General features: G+C 35.5%; 1 protein-coding gene across 1 annotated transcript; it reads right to left on the reverse strand.

Annotated features, from left to right (window-relative positions):
• Nucleotides 1-18674: 18674 nt before the first annotated feature.
• Nucleotides 18675-19901, reverse strand: LOC113330326 (cold-regulated 413 plasma membrane protein 2-like). The gene is made up of 4 exons (XM_026577143.1): nt 19687-19901; nt 19419-19526; nt 19227-19297; nt 18675-19126 (listed from the first exon to the last, which is right to left on the reverse strand). The coding sequence occupies exons 1-4, from the start codon at nt 19878-19880 to the stop codon at nt 18873-18875; spliced, it is 627 nt and encodes a 208-aa protein (XP_026432928.1). The 5' UTR covers nt 19881-19901; the 3' UTR covers nt 18675-18872.
• Between the last annotated feature and the right edge of the window lie 7264 nt (nt 19902-27165).

The raw sequence follows: 27165 nt of genomic DNA on the forward strand, positions 1-27165 counted from the left end.
AGAGTCTCCAAACGAACAATTGGATTCTAGGTTGGATCTGCATTTTCCATATTTTCTTCCATACCAGATCCTATCACCTAGATCAGAGGTTAAAACTCTGTAACAGACTCGACAAAAGGTATGCCATCTTTAGAGTGGATTCATTTGAGTTTATCAAACTCTGCATTAGGAAATGGAAGACTTAGAATCTTACCAACAATATCAGGAGAAAAATAATACTCAAGGAAATCTATATTCCAATCCCCATTAACCGAGAGTAATTCAACAATCTTAGTAGGAGTTTCAGCATTTTAATAATTACAGGGTGAATAGGAAAATCTATGTCATATATCCATTTCTCTATCAAAATATCCAAAGATGGATCAGGTGACGAGTCCCATATGCATTTTGGTTTAAGTATCTCCAAACCGGTCCTAATGCTAGACCAAATTCAAGAAATCTTAGAGCTGTTTGGACTAATAATATGATTTGAGTTTCTAAAGTTTTTGGATTTTAATACCTTTACTCATAGACAAGTTGGGATAAAACAACTCCCCAGTCTAGCATAATGAGTAATGACATATTAGACATTCTTATATTTCTGATACCCAAACCTCCTTGTGCATTAGGAACAATATCCTCAAGAACACTAATCTTTTCACGTTGTAGAGTAGTTTCTTGAATTAGCTTTTCGATATTGTTAGAGAATGACTCAATGATATTATAGAGCTCCCGTTCTCGATCAAGAGACTTTTCAAATTCATCAATGAGCTGAACATGATTATAAAAATCAATAGCCACAATAGATTTTTTTGAGATTCTGGTGAGATCCATTTCAGCTTTTGACAAAGTGTCAAATGTCCCATTTGAGGAAATGTTATCAAAATTTGACTAAACATCCTTTCTACCTTGGGATTTGGAATAATCAGCTAAGGAGTTATCCTTTGAGGCAATCCCAAGACATTTGGCATAATTGAAAGCTTTCGAAGACATTTTGGTGTGCGCAACAGCAAGAGATAATATTCCGTCCACAGAGTCAGATTGCTAGAAACACAAACTTATAAGGTCTTAAACGTGTTTGCCTGCTCTGATACAAATTGAAGAAGCGGGGGTCTAATAACCACACCCAATATTTCTCTTAGCAATCTGTATGGAGTAACTCCAATATACTTTTAAGAGAATCAACTAGACAGTCAGACTCAATCTTATAAAAAGTATATCAAGAGTTATATCTCAATTTCTCGATTCAAAACTTTAATCAAGCAAATAGAAATCTGCGAGTCTAATTGAATACTAAGAGAAATTAACTTGAACGGTATCAAAGACCAATGTTCAAGTATCAATCAATTTCAATCACAACCAAAGGTTGGATTTACCAATTGATCGATTCACACACAACCTGTGATATTTCAATTATAGAACAAAGTATAATGCGGAAAAGAAATAACATAGATACCAGAATTTTTGTTATTGAGGAAACCACAAATGCAGAAAAACCCCGGGACCTAGTCCAGATTGAACACACACTGTATTAAGCCGCTACAGACACTAGCCTACTACAAACTAACTTTGGTGTAGACTGTAATTGAACCCCAATCAATCTCACACTGATCCAAGGTACAGTTGCGCTCCTTGCGTCTCTGATCCCAGCAGGATACTACGCACTTGATTCCCTTAGCTGATCTCGCCCACAACTAAGAGTTGCTACAACCCAAAGTCGAAGACTTTAATAAACAAATTGTATCACACAAAAAAGTCTACATGAATAGATAAATCTGTCTCCCACAGAAATACTTACGAGTTCTATTCCGTCTTTTGATAAATCAAGGTTAGCAGGAACCAATCAATAACCCAGACTTATATTCCCTAAGAACAACCTAGAATTATCAATCACCTCATAATAATCTAAATCGTATAATGGCGAAACTAGATAGTGTGGAATCACAAACGATGAGACGAAGGTGTTTGTGACTACTTTTCATCTTGCCTATCGGAGATATTAATCTCGAGTCAATCTTACAATTGTACTCAATACGATAGAAACATCAAGATTAGATCACGCAACTAAAGAGAAAATAGTTGGGTTTGGCTTCACAATCCCAATGAAGTCTTCAAGTCGTTAACCTACAGGGTCTCGAGAATAAACCTAAGGTTAAAGGAGAATCGACTCTAACTTATACAACTAATATCACACAGGAGGTGTGGGGATTAGGTTTCCCAGTTGTTAGAGTTCTCCTTTATATAGTCTTCAAATCAGGGTTTGCAATCAATGCTTCCTTGGTAACAAAGCATTCAATATTCACCATTAGATGAAAACCTGATTAGATTCAAGCTAATATCTTTCAACCGTTAGATCGAACTTAGCTTGTTATACAAAAAATGAAATGCACGTTCATTTAGGTTTGTGTAACCGTACCTAAACGTGTACACCTAGTTGGTTCAGCAGTAGTTAACCAAATGGTTAGCCATATGAGCACTTCCATATCAACCATATTCATCTTCACCATAACTAGATCAAATGACTCAAAAAAACTAGTTAGAGAGTTGTTCAATTGCTTAGATATTATAGAAGTATACAAGACACAATCGAAGCAAAATTGGTTTTGATTCACTCGAATCGATTCATGAACATTATAGCCACGGTTTGCGAATTGCATCCCTTAATATATAAATGTTTTAGTTCATGAACAAACCAATTTTATAAAGTAACACACTTATGTATGCGTACGGGTATGCGCACTTAAGTAACCGGATTTGAGTTTGTTTTGGTTTTCAAACTCAGCAGAAATTCACGGACATGAACTTTCCGCTAGTATGCGTACGGGTACACATACTTTGATAACCTGATTGAGTTGGTTTTGATTTCCAAACTCAACAGAAATTCACGGTCGTGAACTTCCGCCAGTATGCATACAGGTATGCATACTTACCCAGTCTCCATCAACCATTTAGTACACACACAAGTATGCATACATTTGGTTCCCGGTTTTGGACTTATACACTAATGTGCGAACACACTGTACGCTTATATCCAAAGATGGTTACATATTATAAACTCTCATTTCAATCATTGAAACATTTTTAGAGAACGTTATATAGTTGTTGTTCACAAACTATTTTTCGTCAAAGCGATTTTCAAGTGATTGAAACTAATATGACTTTCGTCACTATTAAAGATGAACTTGGCCAAAGAGAAAGTTTACCAACATATATTTTGATAAATAGATAAGTGGGATAAACTCCGCTCGAAATAGCAAATGTGTATAATCGAAGTCTATATAGCACTACGACTTTTATCTCAAGATAGGAGATAGAGTAGATAGACTTTTGAGTGATAGATAAGTTCAAGTCTCCACATACCTTTTAGTCGATGAAGTTCCACCAGTTCCTTGAGTAGTTTTTTGTCTTTGTATGATGAACGTCGTGGAGTCTAGAGCTCAACTACACTTTCTATCATAGTCCGAGACTTAGCTATAAGTAGACTAGAAATCAAGACTTATAGTTTTGGCAACTAAACTTGACAAACAAACTTGAGATAGCAATACTTGCGAGTTCGACCGAGCAGTGCTCTAACAATCTCTCCTTTTGTCAATTTTTAGTGATAAAACTATCAATACATATGGAACACAAAATAAATAAACTTTGCAACTTCTCTTCCACATGCATGATCTCCTTGGTTCTTCAACATTACTCGAAATCTTCGTCACTTCCAAGTACTCCAATGATTCCAAAGGTTGTAAGTTCACCATCATCGTTGTTGAAAATCCGTAGCCATAACAATGAGAAAACAAAAGCTCTCAATCATTGTTACACATTGTTATAGTATTATTGCACAACATCAAAGTTCAATTGTATCACAACTTCGACAATAATACTATGGTGATATGTATCACTCCCCCTTAGCCAATACTCCATCTCACATGGAAACCACTCCCCCTTACATAATGATCCGAAAACCATATGTATTTGTAGTGTGAACTACACATTAATTCTCCCCCTTTTTGTTGGTAAAATTGGCAAAGGTACGAAAACTAGTGGGGTCCTAATGAAATTTCCATAGAGACATTTCATGACCAAAAGAAAGCACATATCAACTTTTTAGATGCAATCATATAGCCGAGGCTAAATTCATTCATCAAGGAGTTTATAAAGATACAAGATAACTCCTATATATTCCACATCCGCACACTCACAAAGATTTGGAAACTAAGCACAAGTTCAATTAAGAACTCTCCCCCGTAAAATGTCATTCCCGAAAGAACAACAAGAGCGACCTTACTTTCACAAGACAAGAAGGATTTCTTTGGACAACACAAATCACATAAGAATATGAATTTGTACCCAAAAACTCAATTAAATTTACCACAAGAGAACCCGTAATTAATTTAATCGGAAATGCTCGACGTAAGAAAACTTACTGAGCAACACATAAGAAATATGGATCAGGGAAGATCAATAATGCGGAATAGACAAGGATTCATTCTATTTTCCATCACTATTTGCACAATGACTTACAATAGACATAATCCATATAAACAAAAGTTTTATCCTTTCTTCCATCAAATAATGTTATAAAGGCTTTAACTTTTTGTAAGTCAAAAGTTCATTCAATCTTTTATCAATGCTTGCATAACGATATACGAAAGACTTAACTTTTGACCACGTATGGGACAACCAGGAAAAAATTACAATACCAACCGTAAAAAATAAAAACGGCCAGGAAAATTTGACATTCGCAGCCATTCCAAATTTACGGATGGGACAATGAGAAATCGTCCTATCCGTAACAAGCAAACGGCTAGGAAATGTGGATTACGTCTTGTTTTTTCTACTTACGGATAGGAATAACCCAGCCGTAAACAATAGCGCTGAATTTAATTTCAAACACAGTAGATAACCTAGCCGCAAATAATGTGTTTCGTTTAGGATTTCTCAGTTCCTATCCGTGACAACTACGTTACGGCTCGGAGTTGTTAGTGTTACCAACCGTATGCAGTGGTTACGGTTGGGAAAACAAGAACTCCCAGCCGTAAGCAGTTTCAGAAACTGTTTTTTCAGACATAAAATTTTCGAAACCAACTGAATAATCAATCAAACGCTTAAATAAAAAGTGGGTTTTTCGATGCATACCATATTGCAATCATATCAGGAGTCTCGGCGGCTGGTTCATCTCCTTCAACCACTTTTTGTTGATCTTCAGTTTCATCTTCATTTGATGAAGTTGATTTCTCTGGTTCAGGAGGGGTGGATTCAATGACGATTTCCGTAACTTTTCCTTTGTCTTTACCATGATTTTATATAATGAATTTAATCGATGATAAAAAAAATTTATCGACGATTAGTCGTTTTACAGAAAAGAAGTAGAAGAAGAAGAAAAGAAGAGGAGGTGGAGAGCAGAAGAAGGGGGGACGGTTTTGGTTTTGATTTCCAGTTTTTTGTTTTTGTTTTTAATATAACTAATTAGTTAATGGAAGGGCAAAAGAGAAATAAGTAAAATATATAGAAGGTGTTTTTGAACTTTTACATAGATTAGGTCCCCATATCCACGTTTTGGTTTTAATTATCATTTTAAGCCCGCATAAACTCAGCCCCTACAGTCCCAATAATAAGATTCTTTTTCGTATTCCCAATATTCTAACAACATATTTGGAATATGTGACGCAGTGAATACAATAGCCGGAACCCTCCCATCCAAATCCACGTCCTAACAGTTTTTAGCATTTAGAAAGGTTTCACCTATTTTTTACCCGTATTGTTCCTATTTGCCACCTTTATCAGAATTTCTAAAGTAAATTTTATTTTTAATTTTATTTTTTCCTATTTACCACCTGCAAAAGTCAAATTACTATCACCACGTTTTCTTCGCTATTAATCTCCTTTTTTTATCAAAAAGGAAAAAATCATTAACAAAGTATAAACCCTTAATTAGATTTCTGTTTTTAACTAGAACACCATTGTATATAGATTTGTTATATTTCCTTTGCTTTTCATTGGATGAAACGAAATCATTTTTCTTTTGAAGCACATTAAAAAGAAGGAAATCATAAATGGGTTGGAAACATACAATACTAGTTGTTCATAGCCGACTAATTTATACATATGACCAGTTCTTATTTTTTTTCCTCCATATTTTAGTTCAATCAAGAGGTCCAGATTACATTTCAGTTGAAAAGTGTTTGTGTGGTCAGTTGCTGATGATCCAAGCCTGATTGGGACTCTTTAAGTGCGATACCATTAAAATGCAATGACATCTCTGGACGTTTGTAAATATGAATGGAATTAGTCAACGAGGACAAGAGAGTTTGATTGTGAACTTGGGAATATAATTGTTTAATGTTTTACAGGATTTGCCAATTGATAATAGTGAAAACAAAATTAAATTGAACGAATCAAATTTATGTTTAAAAACAAGCAACTCAAACTGAACGACTAGAACTAGTTGTTTTTTTTTTTACTTAAAAGGTTGATTTTATAAAAGAAAATGTAACGGGCTCAAGGGTCCCGTTTGAGTATTTACAAGTATCGGTCCAAGACCCGAATCCATGTTTAATTACAGAGAAAAGCTTAACCTGAATCTATAACTGTTTTCGAGTGAATAATCAAATCTCTAAAAGAAAGACCCGAGAACCATTTTTGGTGACTTCCCCATATGTAAATCAAGTGCTTGACATCAGTGATGATCTCTTCGGCATCTTTTGGTCTTTTATGAGCCATTACTCTGCAATTTCTTTCATCCCATAGAGTCCAGCTGATTGTAAATATAATCAATGGCCATAGCTTCCTTCCCCTGTTTCTACCTCTCCTGAATTTCCATGCTTGTAATTGTGAAGAGACTGAACCACCTTGCGCCCATTTGATGCTATAACCTCCAATAAAGTAAGACTATACCTTGTGTGAGATATCACAATGTAATAGTAAGTGATCCACGGATTCTGGAGCAAGAGCACAAGTGGATTGCTTAATTTGACATCCTCTTCTCAAAAGGTTGTCCATAGTGGGGATGGCATTTTGTGCAGCTTTCCACATGAAAAATTGGATCTTTGGAGGAACAAACTGGATCCAAATGCAGGAGTGTGGAATATCATTAAGGTTTTAAGGGAGCTGCTGTACTAACCAGTTGTAGCATAATTTGACTGAGAAACCTCCAGTTGCAGTGCATTGAAATTCATCTTCTTCTTCATTATTTAGGGTTGGAGGGGTACCCAGCATAGAGAATAACTCCATCATCTGTGGAAGTTCCTGCTGTGTCAGGTTTCTTTTCAGTTGTTTATTCCACACTCCATTTGTAATCATTTGTTTTAGGGATGAGTCTTTCTGTGTAGACAGTTTTAAGATGCTGGGAAACTTTAACTCGAGAGATTGGTCTCCAGTCCACTTGTCCCACCAGAAGCTAATAACATTTCCATTATTAATATTTATTTGTGAGATGTTCCACTATTTCTTTTTGATTCTATATGTTTTTCCACATGCCTCTACCTTGAGGTTGAGATGAATCCTTAACCCATAGAGAATCAGATTTTGTGGCCATTTTCTCTTGGATTAGTCCTCTCCAAAGTTATTTCTTCTCCCTGGAAAATCTTGAAGACCATTTAGCTAGCAATGCTTTATTGGTAAGCTTTAAATTCCTTATGCCCAATCCTCATATATGCTTTAGGATACAATCTCTATCCCAAGCCACCCAGTTTATCTTTATTTTCTCAGCAGAAAATCCCCACAAAAAGTTTCTCATTATTTAATTCAATTTCTTGTCCACACAGGCAGGCATTTGAAAGATAGACATGTAGTAGATAGGGAGACTAGCAAGAGATGTTTTAATTAATAACAATCTACCTGCTTTGGTGAAGAATTTTCTTTTCCATGGTGCTAGTTTTTTTTGGGAATTTCTCAATAATTGAGTCCCAAATTGCACTGCATTTTGAATATTCTCCCACTGACATACCTAGGTATTTGAGGGGAAGTGACTCAATCTTGCATTTGAGAATTCCAGCTACAGCTTGAATTTTATTATCTACTCCAATACTCATGACTGCACTTTTGGTGTAGTTTACTGACAAACCTGTGATAGCTTCAAAAATTTGAAGGATGAGAAACAGATTTTCAGCTTCCTATTCACTAGCATCCAGAAACACTAATGTGTCATCTGCAAATTGTAAGTGTGAAATCTGAATTGTGTTGATGGAAAACCCTGATATCATATTAAGTTACTGCATTCTTCATTAATTTGGAGAATATTTCTGCGACTAGAATGAACAGGAATGGAGACAATGGATCTCCTTATCTCAACCCTTTTTGTGGTTTGAATTTTCATGTTGAGCTTCCATTGACTAAGAGATAATGTGTGATGTAGTTACACACCATTCAATCCAACTAATCCATTTTTCTCCAAATCCAGAGCTTTGAAGAACACTTTTGATTGTATGCCAACTGACATTGTATAACAACTGACTAGAACTAGTTCTTCATCAAAATAGTGACAACAAAATCCAATATGAATAAACATGAATTTCCGCATAAAATCATATATTCACAATTAGACATTTTTATCTCTTTTTGGGTTTTGATATTACTCAAACATTACCAGCTTTCTTTGGAGGGATTTTTTAATACACAATCTATAATTAAGAAGCAAAATTAAAAAAAAACATGAGTGGAGGTGGAGGTCGATGGGTATATATAAGCACAAGAAGGTGTTCGATGGTGGAGATGGAGAAAAGAAATATTAATTTGTAAATTTAGGTTTTTCTTTTGTCGGTGGGTGGATTTATTGCCTAGATAAATTGGGGCCTATACCACTTAATTGGGGTCTATAACTACATGAAAAAATAGGGTCATTGGGAGAAAATTCATAGAAACCCCTTGTCCAATATTTATATTAATGCCCAATATACCCTTATTAAATTAGTGCTAATTCGGATTATTAAATAATGTTTAATCAAGTTAATCCTGAAATTAACTTTCATTAATCGATAATCAAAACTTGTAAAAAAATTTAATTTTTACTCGATCCAGAATCGTTTTATGTTAGTGCATTTGTAAACCGATTCTGGGTTGTGTTTTATGCTTAGGAAGATGTAAACCCATAATCGAAGTTTGATCAATACCCACATAAACGATTCCAAAAATCGGGCTTTTGTAATGCACATGTAAACAAATTATTCCTTACTTTCAGAAACAAAATATTCATTACATAGTTTAGAAAATTAGCCCACTACATATATATAGGACTCAGTATGGGAATTCTAGAATTTGACACATCAAATGGTCATCAATGAACCTCCGAGCACGTTGGTACAACGTCTTATATTCTTTGTGGTGAATGAACTTTGTTTCCCCATTACGAATTCTCCATAACCCGTTAAAACGTTCCAGCTGAAATTCAATGAATTCTTATATGTTAGTATGTGAACTAGTGTAATTGACATGGGTATAAAAATGATAGCATTACTCACTTTTTCCCTAAGAGGATCTCGTGGATGATAGTGGTAAACCATATTTATAACAATTACGTACTCTCGCATTGCGCCTTTTATATAGTTGAATCGAAAAGCCAATTCTCTCCATTTTCGGTTATTGGGGTTCGCGGTACGTCCGTAAAAGAACTCTTTAAATCTCTTCCAAAACATTGAATAGATTTCATTCGGACGTTCGCGGAACGTATTAGCAAAGGATTTTACCAGTCACAAATCTTCAAACGGTTCCCATTCCATTTTCTAGGCTAAGTGTGTGATGTGGGAGTGGCTCAAAGAGGTAGTCCTTATATAGATGAAGTCTCAACGGCTATTTTTTATAATTCAATTCAAACAATCGGATTTTATATATTATCAAATAGACCGATTTTGTCCTTACAAAATCATATAAATTTGCCTCTAACAAATCGGGCTTTTGTAATGCACATGTAAACCGATTCTCAAAGTTACAGAACTTTTCTTCAAGAAAATCGAATTACATATTTATACATGTAAACCGATTCTCTAAGTTACAGAAGTTTTCTTTATAAAAATCGGATTACATATTTATAAATGTAAACCGATTCTAAAAGTTACAGAACTTTTTTTCGTAACAATCGGATTACATATTTGTACATGAAACCCGATTCTAAAGCTGAACATTTGAGAAACTGTCAGAATCGGTTTACATATAGTTATATGTAAACCGATTCTAACAGAAAAAATGCTATAATCCTCCATTTTTTCCACACACATTAAGTCATTCATAAACTAGAAACCAGATTAAGTCATTCATAGACTAGGAGTGTAACCAAACATAATTCGACAATAAGTTTAATACAAGACATAATTTTTGACTCCATAATTATCCATACTTAAAGACATAAACATGAATACAACCATTCATTCACATCCCCACCACGACCACGTCCACCGCGTCCTCGTTTACTAGGTTGGGCGTTGCTCGATGCACCTTCAGACATCTTTTTGGTAGGGGCTCTATTTCTCTTCTTCTTTGGCTCATCCTCCTCCCCCTCCTCAGAATCATCCTCATCCTGCTCCCCAAACTTTGCACCAGCTTCTACATCTTCGAGACCGTTCAATTCATCAATTAACTTTTCATTGGCCTTCACATTTTTCCCTTCCCTGATTTCTAGCTTTGCCCGAGTTATCAAGTGTCCGACTCGTCTTTTTTGTTTCAATTTCAAATAACAAACATTCAATATATAATGCTAAAACCATTAACAAAATTGTAATTGAGTAACAATACGCACCAAGTATTCGAGAGCTGTATCTTTGTCCTCTATGCTGGGCCTATCATCTACTCGTATCACTCGACTATGCGAAACATTGAGGTACCACGACATGTAACGCGGAATTTCCTCGTCATTTATTCGAGATGGACCAACCAAACGATATTTGTGAAACACTTCGTTATCCCAATAATCACATGATGGGAAAGGCCGGTGAACAATGACAATATCACTGTCATGTGCTTTGGTTTTTATCTCATTGAAGTTGAAATCCTTGTGCGCCTTTGGGATTTTTTGTATGTAACCGCATTGTCTTGGGACTTTCGACGGGTTGTACATTACATATCCTCTTGGGTGAAACAAAGGCCCATGATATTCACCTTGCTCTGGGCACCCAACCTTCTTTCCTTTTCCTGTAGCCAAAGCCTCATTGTAAGGATCAAAGACAACATCCTTCGTCGTTAAGTTGTCTAACTGGCGTCTCAAATTCAGATAATCCATTCTTTGTTTCTTCGGCTTACTTCTGTAGGTGTACTTGTTTCCATAGTGCTCTCCGTACCAATCCGTCCCAATACTTGTTTCCACAGTGCTACAACAATCGGTCTATTTATACACTAACGTTCCCCGATTCCTTTTCACATGCAGAACAATCAGACTATCAGTTTATGAACATAATCCGTTTCTAATAAGAATCAGGTTACTTCGTGACTAACGTAATCCGATTCTGTGAACACTGAAATTTTTTGATTTCAAAATTCTCGATTTCTAACCTAAAGTATGTTACTAAAACCTAGTTTAGAGGATTGGCTTGATAGAAAAGTACCTGATTCGACCCATTTCTTCCTCATGTGCAATACGAGAGGCTTTAGATTGTTCTTGCACTTCCTTCGTTCTATTTCGAATCGCTTCAACAAGTCCGGGATTGTCGTCACTAGAATGATTCCTGTTAGTAGCATACTTAGTTCTTGGATTCGTCATTTTATGGAAGAAAGAAACTATTAATCGTTTTTGAATCGTCGATCATCGACGATTTTTGGTTTCAAAAAAATGGAAAAAGAGGGAGTGGAGGAGATGAATCGGTTTTTATGTTAAAAATAAAAACTGATTTTTGTTAGTTAGGTTTATTAAGGATTGATGGGGATAATTTAGTAACATTAATATTTTTTTGAGGGTAATTTTGGTAGTTTACATAAATATTAGACACTCCTTATCATTGTGAATTGGGTAGATGAAGTAATCTGTAGGCCCCAATTAAGTGGCATAGGCCCCAATTTAGCAAGGATTTATTGGTGGGTGGTAAACATAGAGTCAATAAGTAGTTTTTAGGATATATAAAAAAGATAATATATGGGTGGCAAATAAGATAAATGGGAGTGGCAATTAATGTGGATGACAAATAGGAAAAATATGGGTGGCAAATAGGTGGAACCTTTAAAAGTCTTGTAAAAGTTCCTTATGGGCAGTATATATTCGCACAGGGCAAAAGTCTGGGCGTGGCAGCCTGATATGGAAGCACAAATGAAGACGAAGACCTAGGACTTAGCTAGACGTGTATAAAATCGGGAAAAATACGGTTTAGTCCAAAATCCCATCCAAATATACTAGTTAGTCCTGACCCATTCAACTAGGTACAAATTAGTCATTTTTCATTAAAAGTACACAAATAACCTTCCTAATTTATAATTTAGTTCAAATATTTACAGTTTAGTCCGAAGTGATTAATGATGATATAAACAATTTTAAATAATATAAAAACAGTTTATCTTTCAAATCCCACATCCATAATTCACAAACTTTATATACTTGGAAAGCATTTTCCGATATCTACAAAAAGAGTACATACATGACTATATAATTTTTGTTTTAAATTTTTTTTTAATTTACACAAGTGTACATGTATGTACGCGTCTGCAAAAATCTAGTATCCATGATAGCCAGACTGCCACTCTAGTCTATACAGACTTACTAAAATATCAACCACGCCAAGCTCTAGTTGGATAGTAGCTAGATTTGCAGAGGTTGGTTTAGTAGTCAACCTGGATTGAGGACAAAACGATATAAATAAGAAATCTCGGGTTGAAACCAAGCTAGAAAACAATCAAAGTAAAAAGTTAGTCAGTCACTGACTTAGAGAGACACAATCCATCTGGGCCTACAGAACATGCCATGCATACAGAATACCAGCGTAGGAGTATGTACACATCTACAAAAATATAACAAAGTAGCATATTGATTCAAACAATACAATCCCTGCATTCATCACAGAGAATTTCTGTGTATAATATATGTACACCTCTACCAAAAATAGGACTAAACGCTCATCATGGTTCAGAATAGCATACACAACCTTCTCCGACATGGTTGATACCCTGCATATTAAAAAAACAAATACAGTGTACATGATATATAAACAAAAACATATACTATTGTACAGGCATGTTCACCTCTATAGAAATCCTAGCAAATCCAAAATCCATAAAATTAAACATGACATACATCCATGAGAGAGAACAATGTTGTACAACTATGCACACATCTACGAAAGTCCAGAAAAAAGATACTAAACTGAAAGATAAAAAAAAAACTTACCCTAATGATATCCACCATTTATAATCAGAACAATCAAAAGGGAATCGTCTCTACGCCATATCCATGTCCAGCGGTCTTCATTAACTTCGACCAAGTGATATATTGTCTATGATTCACACACCCGCTACAAAAAAGATTGATATCAAAGATGCATGTTGATATAATACAGTTATGTCAACATGTGTACAACTACGTTCACATGAACAATCAACGAATGTGCAATTATGTACACATTAACAATCAATATTTGTGTAACTATGTACACATTAAAAATCAACATATATGTACAACCATGTGCACAATAACAGTTCAAAAACAAAATGTGCACTAACGTGAAACACAACCATAAGCTTACAAAGTTGTTTTCCTACACGTGCACCAGTAGGCATCTATGCCGCATAAGCTTATCAAGTCAATATTTTTCCCATGTGCACCAATTTGTACACCCAAGTTACTTATGCAAGAATAAGCTTATGAAGTCATTTTTTCACATGTACACCAGATTTTACACCCTGGTTATAGTTTATGCGAACCTGCTCGCTCTGTACTACATTGCTATTCAAGCATTCCAATCTTCCTATAAAGAATGTACACACTATAACGATCCAAAGTAGTTGAAGTAATGGATGATATACCTCTTTGGTACTGAACTGAATGAAAGTGAAACGTCGTGGCTCCCATCGCTTTGGACCACGAGTATGCCATAAAAAATCAAGGTTAGGATCAGATGACAACTCTTGGGGAGACCATTGTGGATATTCATCGCAATTCATTAGCTTGCTTACCCATGGTTTAGAGTTCTCAGCAAGAAACCTAGCAATCGTGAAAAAATATCAGTCAGTTGATCAATTAGAGAACAACCCAAAGATGTGAGCCAAACACATGTCTATCTGAAATTCATTAGGTGCAACTATAAAATTCACTTCAGTCCAGACTTGCTATTTTGTTGAAGTTGGATTACAAAATTTATAAAGAATCACACAAAACACTATCCATAAAGTTAAGTCATCAAATGGGAAAAATGATACAACATTGTGCTCATTGTTTTGCCAATTTGAGTAAGATTTGAAACTTAGTGTGGTTCGATCTTTACAAATACTATCATAAGAATACAAGGAAAGATTTAAGCATAGTCAGTGCAGCAGCTGTAAGGCACATGGTTCACAAAAGGAAAAATGCAACATTTGGTCTTTCTAAGAAATCCAACACTTATCGAGATGGAAAAGCGCAATACAAAGCTAATAATGTTGAAAACAATGTAGGAATTCTGCTGAACACAGAACAAATTTTTCGATGTAAAATCTGGCTAGATAATTCCAATCTTATGCATAAAGAAGGCTACTTTTCAAAAAATTACTATGATTGGGTTGTAAACAAAAAGAGGAGCTATTGCAATGTCATAAACAACTTCAACAAGAATTAGCGATTTTAAAATTCATAAGTTTTGATAAATTCCAATGCGGCATCAGTGCAATGGTTGATACTCGAATTATCTCTAAAGGAGCTAAGAAAAAGACGCGGGAAATTAAAAAATTATTAATGTGTACAACTATGTACACATTAACAATAAACATGTGTATAATTATGTACACATGAAAACCTTAAGTGAAAGCAGTCCTTAAAGCCTGCGAAACATATTTTTAGTAAAATCTAGGATATGCAGTTGGTCATTAACCAACAAGCCAAACCAACCTATTGTATTTTCTAAGATCATTTTCACATTTGTCACTTACCCCAAATCTGTAAACTCAATCTTTACAATATCTGATGGATTGTTTTAAAATCTCAATGTTTGTTAAAAGAAATCTCATGTGGTTAAACCAAAACTTCATAACCTTAAAAAAAAAAAAAAAAAAAATTGGGAGAGTAATAACGTCATTAAGCAACCAGACATGTCCACCTAAAGAATTTATTAATTAAGTAATACAAGAAAATATTTCAAATAAAATTTTAATAAAAGAAGTATCTTAGAATCAAAACATGTGTACAATCATTTACACGTGAAAAATCTAACAGGTGTACAACTATGTACACCTTTACTTTGAAGAGAATATGCAAACACCCACTGCATTTTAAGCAACACCCCTACTCAGAGGATGGGACTTGTTCATTATGTAAACCCTACATCAATCATGCAATATAAATCGAGCCTAACATGCTTAAGGACATGAGACCACTACATCAAAAATCGACAATGCAAAAACAAACAAGGCAAATTGGGATCAAAATAATAGACTCACCAAGCTGTTCTTATTACATCATTAGTACCAGTGTGGGGACACAAGCCAACCTGCATTAGCATAACTAGGTCATCAATAGACAATAAAGAGGTAGAAATTTATACGCACACAAAATCAACATGGGTACAACTATGTACACATTAAAAATCAGCATGTGTACAACTATGTACATATTAAAAATCAACCGGTATACAACTATATACACATTAACTGTCAACATGTGTATAATTATGTACACATTAACAATCATCATTTCCAGAATGTATATTTATCAGGAAACCATTTTAAATCAAGGTCTTTCACTTTTCATGGGATAATTTCCAGCCCAGCATTTTCATATGGTATTTCTTAATTATAACTAGCGTGACTTATTTTTCAGACGTGATCTTATGTTTTGACTTGATCATTTTAGAAGATATGTCATTCATGCCATATGCACAACAAAATGAATTCTAACAAAGCATAGATACAAATAGGAACTCCAATTCATACTCGGGATAAATGGTAGGTCGCATGCACTGTCTAAAAAAACATAATTACTAAAAAAGGACAGTGCAAGAAATACTCACGGTATTAACATCCATTTATTTCAGTATGTCTCCCATTACAGCGCACATCTCTCCTGAGCTGGGTTCTCCTATATTCAATGGCAGCTTAACAAAGTGTTTGACATTTCACTAAAACAGATGAGACATGGAAGACACCAAGGAAGATTTGTAAATGATAGAGTTATATAGGGAATTATTTCTTCATACTTTTTGCATTTTTTTGGTTTCTTTCTCTAATATGGAGAAAAAAACGTGGGTTTGTTTTTACACACTAGATTTAGAAGTAGAAATTGAAGTGACATTACATCCACTTATATTAGTAGTGCAGTTAATAAACTTAAAGAAAAAGTTTGTTGCAGGGGGTGCTTTAATGGAGGATGAAAACTTTGAAAATAAAAAATATTCCATGTGAGCTATGAATATGTGGGCATTTTCTTTTATCTAGGGACATAAGACGAACTAGTAGTGATGATACATAAAGTCCTCTCATCTTAATAACACTACCATTGATGTTGTGACTTATCTTGTCACTCTTAAGATGAGTTGCTATCACCCTACCCCTCTTCCTTTTCTTACAGCTGACCTCCCCTACAGTTCTTTGTGATCTTACATTAGGTTTTGTTTGGATTTTTGTGTGAGCTCACACGTGATGCTCCTTCAAAATTATGAACCAAAAATCAACAACATAACTTCACGATTCTTTCTTATATCTTTCTTTCTCTCAGAGTCGACATTTTGTAGCTTCCACTAACTTTTCGATCATTAAAACTTGGGGAAAACAACAACAACACAGAGATGTTCTGTACCAGGGGAGAGAAATGAATTTTTTATGGAGATGCTACACTCCAAAATTAACCACAACTGTGTAATAATATAGATTTGTCTTACGGAAGTAACTAACTAAATTGATATCACTATTTTGAAAAATTTCCCCAGAAATCTCGAACAGTAAAAATCAACAATAAAAAATAACAAATAACAAATCACATAAAGAAAAACAAAATTGGAAAGAATGTAAATCTGACAAATCATATCTATTAAAATGAGTAGTGAAAGATGGAGTAGGAGCAAACCTAATCGGTGATGTAGACGGAGAACAAATCGGGATTCTATCAGTAATTGTTGTCCCTAAGCATTTCTGTTGATGAAATCTTAAGATTCACTTGTTGTTGGTGATTTTATCGACCTTCCACGTCAATTTCAAGCTAATTCTTCAAGAACAACTGTCGATGACATCGGATTCAGGCTTACGGAATCAAGTGCTAATTGGTACTCAAACTTTGGTTTTGAAGATGGAGATTGAATTGTTCTTAAAATCAATTTATGAATCGTAGTTCCGCTGATCTATTGATGAAACCTAATACATTTTTAGAGAAGAATTTGTCTTCAGAGAATCTAGATCGAGAATGACAAGAGATTGAGATTTAGGGTTTCATAGAAAACTAGATCGAGATAGACAAGAAATCGAGATTGAAATCAAAGAAATTCGAAAGGATAATTGATCTAAAATAAGAGATGGATTTTAGCTGCGAAGCTCTGGACTATGAAATATTTTAGAGAAAAAATCTAACGCGATTTTGTACCGAGGGTTATTTTTGCCATCATAAAAAAACATTTTTAGACTGAATCGTTGGTAAACGGATTAACTCGTACCAAATTTTGCATATTTAGATCTCCTAGTACTGGGCTTGAAGAGACAGGACTAAAATGTCTAAAACCCAGCTAATATGGAATTAAACGTCAATTTCTACTATAAAATCTCAATAGTCGGGCTGGGTGAGGCTAACCTAGGATTTAGCCCCGTTAGCCCTCTGGTCCAGTCAGTGGCGGAGGCAAGAATTTGGATGGGGGGGGGCTAAAAAAAATCGTCCAACAATGAGCGTGTTGCGGCTGCAGGACGCAAAAAATTTTGGGGGCCTTTTAGCACCTAGGCAACATAATCTTTCCTCTTTTAGGTCGTTGATGACTACTTAGTAAACATTTTAACTTGTTAGCAGCCACTGATGAATATTTACTAAGCATTTTTTAACTTGTAAGCAGCCACTAATGGATACTTAGTAAGCATTTTTAACATGTATACACCAAATAGACATTACCGCTATGGAATACTTATCTTGATTACCGAATACCTACTGTAATTATGCTTCTTTCCTTCTCTTATTCAATTCTTCTTAGCATTTTAAAGTTACACAACTAGAATTGCTAAAATTGCGACTGGCCAGCAAGATAACTTGGAGTTTCACTTGATAGACTTAAACTAGGTGGACTAAATTTAACAACTTAGTGGGCTAAATTGTAGGATCAGGTGGACTAAATGCCCAAATATTGTTGGTTAATAGGTTAACTACCTTGCTTGGTCAAGATTCCTAAAATTTTGAGGGGCTACAGCCAGGTTTCGTCAACCTGTGCCTCCGCCCCTGGGTCCAGTTCTATTACATTTTATTTTTAAAATTTTTTCATATTTTTCATTTTAGGCTTTGTTATTAATGTTAGTCCCGGAAGAAAAATAAAAATAAGCTCACCTGGATCTGTTCTTATTTGACAACTCTGTCATTGTCCGGTTTTTGGTCATAAATTACACTATCTAATGTATCTACTTATCGTATTCTCACCCCTGCTCGGTAGTATGCAGTAGGATTGCATGGCAGTATATATGATGAAAGTTAGATCTCACAACCTTCCATAATCTGATGGAGTCAAAGATGAAACCAGACAGTGATCCTAAATCTTTATTAGGTTGAAGATCAAAAGTTTTTCATCGACGACCCCCATACAAAATCTAGCCCAAATAGAAAACGGCAACAGAGAGAGAAAGACTTATAGGAAGTGGAGTACAAGAGCCCAGACAGGATAAACCAATAAAAGAATGATACCCATCGTGTTGGAGATACCATGACTCTGTGTGAAGGAGTTTCGGAAGCCACCAGTTGCCCTAATGTGTTCTTGAAGCAGGTAGCACCCAATCACTAGGCATATCATTATCCCTATCCAATTCCCTCTCAATGTGACTGCGAAAAATCCAGGAGCTACCGTCAATAGAAGAATCAACGATCCAGGCATCTCCAGCCAATCTGTAAACAAGATAATTGAAAGACCACTGATCAATTAATCCAGTATGTCAGTCTGTGCTCAATGTATAGTCTACTAGTACGTCAATGACAATGTGTATACCCGGGAAATGGCGCGGGAAGAAGAGTTTTAATACAACTGCAACAAATGCGATCCATTTTCCGACCTCTCCCCTGTTAAATGATATATGCAAGGTACCCAGTTCAACGAGTACAAATATCATACGTGTACAATATCAGTGAAAAACAAGTGTATTTATCAAAAAATAAATAATTGAATAGATCAACAACTGACCTTAGCATACCGAAAATTCCATGTGGAAGACTAAAGAAAATGTAAGGCACTAATAAGGATGTGAGCATGTTTGTCTTCCAGTTAGTTCGATCCAGTATCAACAGATAGCTGCCATACCATACAATATACTTTAATCCATGCAAACTAAAAGACATGTTTTGCCACAGTCTTTCAACGTAGCCTAAAAATATGTCGCGTGTATAGGATGATGTCCTAAAATGTTACACTGTATCAACTAGCCAGCTAATTAACTTTGAGACAGACTTACATAGCAGCAAAAGAAGCCATCCATTTGATAAAGCCAGTGCCAAATCCAACACCTCCCAACTTGATAGCATCATTAGCAAGTTTCTTAGCAGCAATACGCAGCTCCTGCAAATCCGAACTGAGCAATTCTTCTGCCGATGAAGGACGTGGAACTTGATCAGTTTTCATCGCCAGGTATTCCATTGATCTCCCCATTTCTTGTTCTTCTTTCTAAAAGCTAACAAAAGCTTTGTAACAGAGAGGATCAAAGGCATATACCATTATATACCTATTATTTTCTGTTTGGACCCTGTTTTCCCGCTTTGCTTTGAAAGCGGGAACATGAACAACGAATTCTTCTTACCATCTGTAATGGTTCGCCACGTTCACCCCACGTGGAAGTCAGTGGCAGGCCCTGCTAATTTTCCTTAAGAACCAATCACCTGCTAAATCGGTTCTAGCTTGAAGCGGAAACTGCTGTGATTTTTTTTTTTTTTTTGAGCATAAAAATTAGATCAAATAACATTCAAAAGGTTTTACGCCCGTGGGCCATGGCAAATGCTAGCCTTAGAGCATCCACAGTGGGCGAGTATAACCAAAAATTTGGGATGAGATCGTGACGCAGTGGGACGGAGTAAAGATCAAATCCCAGCCAAAGATCAAATTCCAGACCATATTTGGTCGCGACCAAATACCAAATCCTAATATAGTCGGGCGTAAATTTAAAGTACGCTTGTTGTTGGGCGTAAATTTAAAGTACGCGCGTTAACGGGCGGAGATTTAAATTACGCCCGATGAAAATTCAAATTAAAAAAAAAAAAAATGAGGCGTAAACTTAAAGTACGCCTGTTGACAGGCGTAAATTTAAAGTACGCCTGGTGATTGATTGGGCGGACATTTGAGATACGCCCGATGAAATTTTTTTGGGGCGGAGATTTAAATTACGCGCGACCAAATTTTAATCGGGACCGTTACGTGACAACACGGACTAAACCCAAAATTTGATCTTTTTTTTGATCTTTGGTTTTGATCGCACCACTGCAGTTGCTCTTACCGACCCAAAATCCTGACGGGAAATCTCGATTGAAACAAATAGTTGGGACCTATTTTTGCCATTGATAATTCGAATGCAGAGAGCACACCCATAAAGCATCCGATTCATGTCGGGATCACACCCATAAACCAGATCACACCCATAAACCATCCGATTCCTGTTGGGATTTTTTGCGGAAAAAGAACTCGGTAGTTGTGGCACTTCCGTAAAAAAACTCAGCAACGACAATATTTTTATTCAAAATATTGTAACTCCAATGATTTCCTATCGAAAAACAGATGATCAATCTCTTATCCAAATCTTCTCATATTGAAATTTTTTGAAATTTGTTTAAATATTTTCAAGTCCAACTACCCATTAATTTGAAGAGAAAATAATTTAAGCGATATCCGTAGCGAAAAGTAAATCGATTTCACTAATTGGTTTGAAAAGAAAACAATTTAACCGATATCTATAGTTGGAAATAAATCGATTTACGAAAATAAACCGACATGGTTATACTATGCCGGTTATACCAATAACATGTCAGATATGAAATTCTAAAAGGTCCACATATGAAGATTTTGTAGTTTTAACAACAAATCTAAATAGTCAATCATGTGTCATTAAGATTTAGGTAACTAGTCATGCCGAAAAACATGTAAGTTATGTATCATGAGGAGAGCTTCCTTGAAATCGGTGACAATGATGATCATACATGAAAATCACTATGAAAACTTTCGATTCTTTAAAATATGATAATGAATCATGATCAGAAAATAAGATCTTTAATGTTTCTCCATTTCCATTTCCATCAAGTAAATAGTAATTCAGTTAAATTAGATCAAGATGATCATTTTTCAAGAAATCCTCATGTTTCACATATAAACCATTGATAATCAAGTGTTCTCATTATCAAAAATCGTCAAGTCAATCATTTTAGATGTATCTATCAATCAAATATTAATAATTTTAGATATTTGATCATGAATTTTGCTTAAACTAGTATATATATCCATTTTTTCTCCAAGATCCACCAATCATTTAGTTATATCAAGCAATCATGATTAAAGACTTAAATGATGGTTGGAAAAAAAATCTAATAATCTTAGTCAGTGCCAATGAAAAATGTCTCTAGTTCATAATATATGATTATAGTTCTTTAGTCGGAATCACAATCACAGATCAATCAATCTAATTCAGTTATTTATTGGAGATGACCGATCAGGATGAGTTAGAGTTTCCTGCTAATCTACTAGATCGATTAATAGATATTAATTTGTAGAGTCAAGTATAAAATATATTTTATATTAATCATTCTTCTTGATGTGACCCTTTCTGGCTATACACAATCATGAACATAAGGATTTACACAATGAAAGCATGATCTTCATAGAACTGCCTCGTAGGCAGTTCCATGAACTCATTTATTTCTAATTTCACGCCTTTTGCTAATTTGGACTTTTAACTATATCGACTTGTAGGTTGCCTTCATCTTTCTCTTAGCTTTCAACTCTGAACTCAGCTCTTATGCGCTTATTGTCTAACGATTATTCCTACATGTAATCCATGTCTTTTATGCTTAAACTATGAGCTCTATCTCGGCATTCGGCTCCAGAATATCCCAACTATCATTTCTTGGTAGATGTTGTAGATTGTCATCTACTTTAGTTCATAGAAGTTAGTAAACTGATTTACTTTGGGTGAAATGTTGATTAACTTGTTTAAAGACTTCTTCGGGATCAAGAAGCTCTAGTAGTACTGTTGGAAGGAAACTAAAAATTAGACTTATTTAGTTTTCTTTGTTTATGGTTGTTTAGATTTAACTATATAGTTATCTTCAATACACGTTCTTGTTTATCCATAGTCAATATCTTCCGATATAAGTGTTAGAACACTACTACATCGAATTCTCAAGTTTTGTTATATAAAGCTAGTTGTCAATGTTGCACACAACTATGTCTTGATTCCTAGTATACTAAAGTAAATTCTCGAACTAAGATTAGAGTATGGCAGTTGAGTATCAGACATCACAGAATAACCCTCGAAGAATGAAGCCTGAAAAACAAATGAAGACATTTGCAAGAATTTCATCAACAAAAATGTATGTAAAGACTGGTACATCATATTTATTCATGGCATTTACTATTCCATTATATGATACTATGTCGTATGATTTTAGTAGATTTAATATTGCAAAGAACAATTTTCGAGTCAAGCTTCTCGTGATAAATCTCTCGAAAATGATTTAAGAAATGGATGTTCTTAGATCCTTAACAATCTTGGTTAAGAGCAATTTATTTTTCATGAACTAGTTTTATTTCAAGTTGATCATTTAGGAATTTCCCAAACAATGATATTTATTATCTATGACTATTGGGAATGTTAAATCGTATAAAGAGAGTTTTCAGGACATCTGAATTCTGCGATGGGATAGGTATGCATACCCAGCACGCGTACCTTGTTGATCTTAGTTCGGAAATGAAAGGAAGGTAGAGAAACCCTGGGATCTGAATTTTCGAACTGCCAAAGGTATGCATACACGATACGCGTACCCTTGGAGCCTGGGTTCATGGACTATTCATAGGTATGCATACCTTGTACGTACCTACCCAGTTCTGATTTAAGCGGAACCTCACAAAATGTTTTACAAATAAGTTCGCCATTGCTACAACTCTCATAGACACTTCTAAAATAAATTTTTTTACAAAATCTCTTGAGCTTATGGATCATAGTTTAAGTCATGACTGTTATTGATCACCACTTATGTTTGTAAGTTCGATAGGCATACTTGCCAACGTGAACCATGATTGTGCATGGTTCCAGAACCCAGGACCATAGTGCATATTCTTCTCTATAATTTCAAAACAGACTTCTTACATGCTTACATGAATTCCTAATAAGAATTCCATCTAAATTTAGAAAGTATTGGCTTGGATCTCTAACTGTCTCGACTGCGTAAAGGCTTGAAAATTAGTAAATAGAAAGACTCATCCAACATGAATTCTTAACCCCCGACACACTTGTGTCCTAGTTTCTTGCTAGAGTCGTCCTTTATAACCCAGGTTTCCTCTGAGAAACATAATTAGGTTACGACTTTTGAGACTTCACTTAGGGATTCCTGAAGCCCGCTCGGACTATCTTTTACCTGATAGTTCGTGTATCCGGACCTTGTTCTTATTAATCTTTGAGGTTTTCGTAATCTCATATTAGGAACAAGATAGATAAAAATCGCAAAGTTCTTTTTGACCCAGACTTTGTCATTCCTCAAGATAGATATCTAAACTCTTTTTTGATTTGTTTGGCTTGTTCTTGAGAGGTGGATAGTAATCCAGGTTTTTCAGATAACTGAGTGTAAGTGTTCCTGATCCGTGAGGTTTGCTGGACTTTGTCTACTGCAAACAGATTTCCTAACCTAGACTTCAAATCAAAAGGGAAATCAAACAGGATTGTCTGTTAGAGGAAGATTGGTATCAAAAATCTTCAATGAGGTTGAAGCAACTCTTAGGTTGTAAAGGACGTCATCTTACAGAATCAAGTGCGTCGAATAAGGTTCAAGAGATGTAATGAACACGACAGTAGCTGAATTACTTGGAGGGTTAAGTCTCAACTGCATTCTGGTTCGCAGTCTGGTAGTAGTTTAATGTCTGTAGGGGTTTAACATAGTGTGGTGTTCAAGTCTGGACGAGGTCCCTGGGTTTTCCGCAGGTGCAGTTTTCCTCGTTAACAAAACTTCTGGTGTCTTGTGTTTTTCCTTTTCAATATTATATTATTTATCTTTATGTTAGAGAAATGCTCGGTTGAATCCACAAGTCTTGGTATCTCAAGCTTGTTGCTAGTATTAGATGATTAAAAAACTATTTTCATTTCTAGTCTACTAAGTTAAGTCTCGGACTAGGTTAGAATTTGGTAGTTGAGTATCACACATCACCCTCAAAGACTGAAGATCGGCAAAGAAAGTTGGAGAACTTTTGCATCAGGTATGTGAAGACTGAACCATTTTATTTTACTCACTATATTACCATATTATATGTTGAGATTATCACCTTGTTTGTTTTTTCCTAACTCATCTGAGTCGTCTGAATCTGACTCATCTGGATCTTACTGATGTCGCCTGGCTCATCTAGATATGAATCCATATGTTTGTTTTTGAGTTAGATCTGACTCATCTGACTCAAAAATATGTGAGTCAGTGGCTTGGTCCCATGAGTCAGGGGCATTTTATTCCCTGACTCAAATGAGTCCGAGTCAGGGGTTAGGTCTGAGCCAGATCGTGAATCAGATCTGACTCAAAATAAAAAACAAACGGTCTGATATCTGACTCGAACTGAGTCGGGGGTCGAGTCAGATTAATACGCCGAGTCAGTAAGAAAAAAACACACTCTATATCCTATGACTTCTATCAGATTTACAAAGAAGAAATTTCGAGTCAAGCTTGTCTTGTTAAAAATCTCGAAATATGATTCCAGCATAGATGTTCAACGGTCCTTAACAGTATTAGTTCGAAACAAGTTATTGTTTTTGAATTAATTTGTGGATCAATTGTAAATTGCTCATACAAATGGTTTATCACTTGGGAATATTTCAACCACCAAAAGAGAGAAATTTAGAACTTCTGATATTTCTGCTCAAGGTAGGTTGGCAAACCACTTCGCGAACCGTAGGTATCTAAGTTTCAGAAATATAAGGAAGGTTGGTGAACCAGTTCACAAATCGTAAGTTCAGTTGGGGACAATTCACGAACCATGGAGAAATGATTTTTTTTTAAAGTTGGTATAAAATGCTAGCAGTCGGCGAACCTGGTTCACTAACCGTAGCCATCTAAGTTAGAGATTCTTGTAGGGTTGGCAAACTCGGTTCACGAACCGTAGCACCCTGACTCATGAAAAACCTTACGGTTAACGAAACCTTTTCACTTACAGTCCCAGTAGAATTTAGCAGATGCTCAAAGACTTATTTAAAAAAACAAATATGCTTAACATTGCTATGACTCTCTTGAATACTTCTAAGACTGCATTGATCACTTAAACACTTATGTATGTGCATGATGATTAAATCCTTAGTTGTTTAAATGAACATCAAATTGCTTATTGTTCACATGGCATATTTTTCAAACCAAACAATCATTATATACGGTTCCGTAGCCGGACCATAGTGTATATTCTTCTATTGTGTTTTCAAGACTAATTTTCACATGTTTAATTGAAACCCTAACCAGTGTTTCATCTAAATAGAGAACGTGTTTGCTTGAATCTCCAATCTTAGTTCTAATCTTAGTTGCTAATCATATATAAAGACTATTCTTGACTAATACGTAAACTATAATAATTCTAACAGAGGCATTGAGTGGCATTGCAGGTATTCCCACTTTCACTTATCAACAATTCTTGAAGAGACAAAGTTTGTTAGAGCATAGCTCGGTTGAACCCACCAAGCGTTGGTTTGTCAAGTTTGATTGTCATATTTTAGTGAATCAAAACTCATTTAAAGAGTTGCTTGATTATTTACTAGAGTCAACTTCGTATAGGTTAGCTAGAAAGTTATTAGGTGTTTGTGGGTGAAAACTGTTTCTGCTGATTTTGGTAATTTTGGGTGTGTGGATGAGAAACAAATCTAAACCCAAAACAATGTACTGCACGGGAGTACTTTTGATTCGAGAGATCAATCTGTAAAATCCTGGCCTAAACCAAGAAATGGATGTTCCAGGATTGCTTCGGTCACAAAGTGAAGGAGAAGGGTTGGTCTTAGGGAGGGAAGCGAAGAGAGTGTTGAGACCAGAATCGTTGATTCTGAAGGTGTGGTTGTTTATGACTTGTATCTGAAAGTAGAACTGGCTAGAAAAATGGAAAGCTGCCAGGAGATTTCTAGATACTATGTTGTTGCCGACCCAAAAATTGTTGTTTGGTGAAAATAGGTGAAGCCTATTTATACAAGCCATATTGAAACGTACCCTGGTATCGTAGGAAGTGGATACGATTTAGTGGTGGAAGAAGAGAGTAACATGTAACTGTCAAAGGTTATGCTTCCATGATGAAGGAAGTGAATTCGTGTAACCGTCAAAACGCTTCCATGATGAAGGAAATGAATTGTTTACACCGTTACTTTTACCACCACTAATTGTCCCGCTTCATGACACTTTCTTGTAACGGGCACATTGCACGCCGCACGCTGTAAACCGCCAGACCAGTACCCTGATGAGCATCCCCTAGTTTGTGACATGTTTGATGTCTCGAGTGTTTTCATGGAAAACATGTAGCACTTTGCTACGTGTGGAAAGTCAAAGTCAAGGGACTTACCGCAGGAAAATAACATGTAAAGCTATTAGGCTCGTTTTGGTAGTTCGCCTAAAACTTGCCACAAGTTTGTCAGTTCGGTGGCGAACTTCGGTGGCCGAGATCGCATCTCATGAAGGAGGGTAGACGTTGATTATGGCTACCTTGTATTGGCGCCTGATAATGGCGCAGTGGC

The sequence above is a fragment of the Papaver somniferum genome, unplaced genomic scaffold, assembly GCF_003573695.1.
Source record: "Papaver somniferum cultivar HN1 unplaced genomic scaffold, ASM357369v1 unplaced-scaffold_118, whole genome shotgun sequence".
NCBI classification, from domain to species: Eukaryota; Viridiplantae; Streptophyta; class Magnoliopsida; order Ranunculales; family Papaveraceae; genus Papaver; species Papaver somniferum.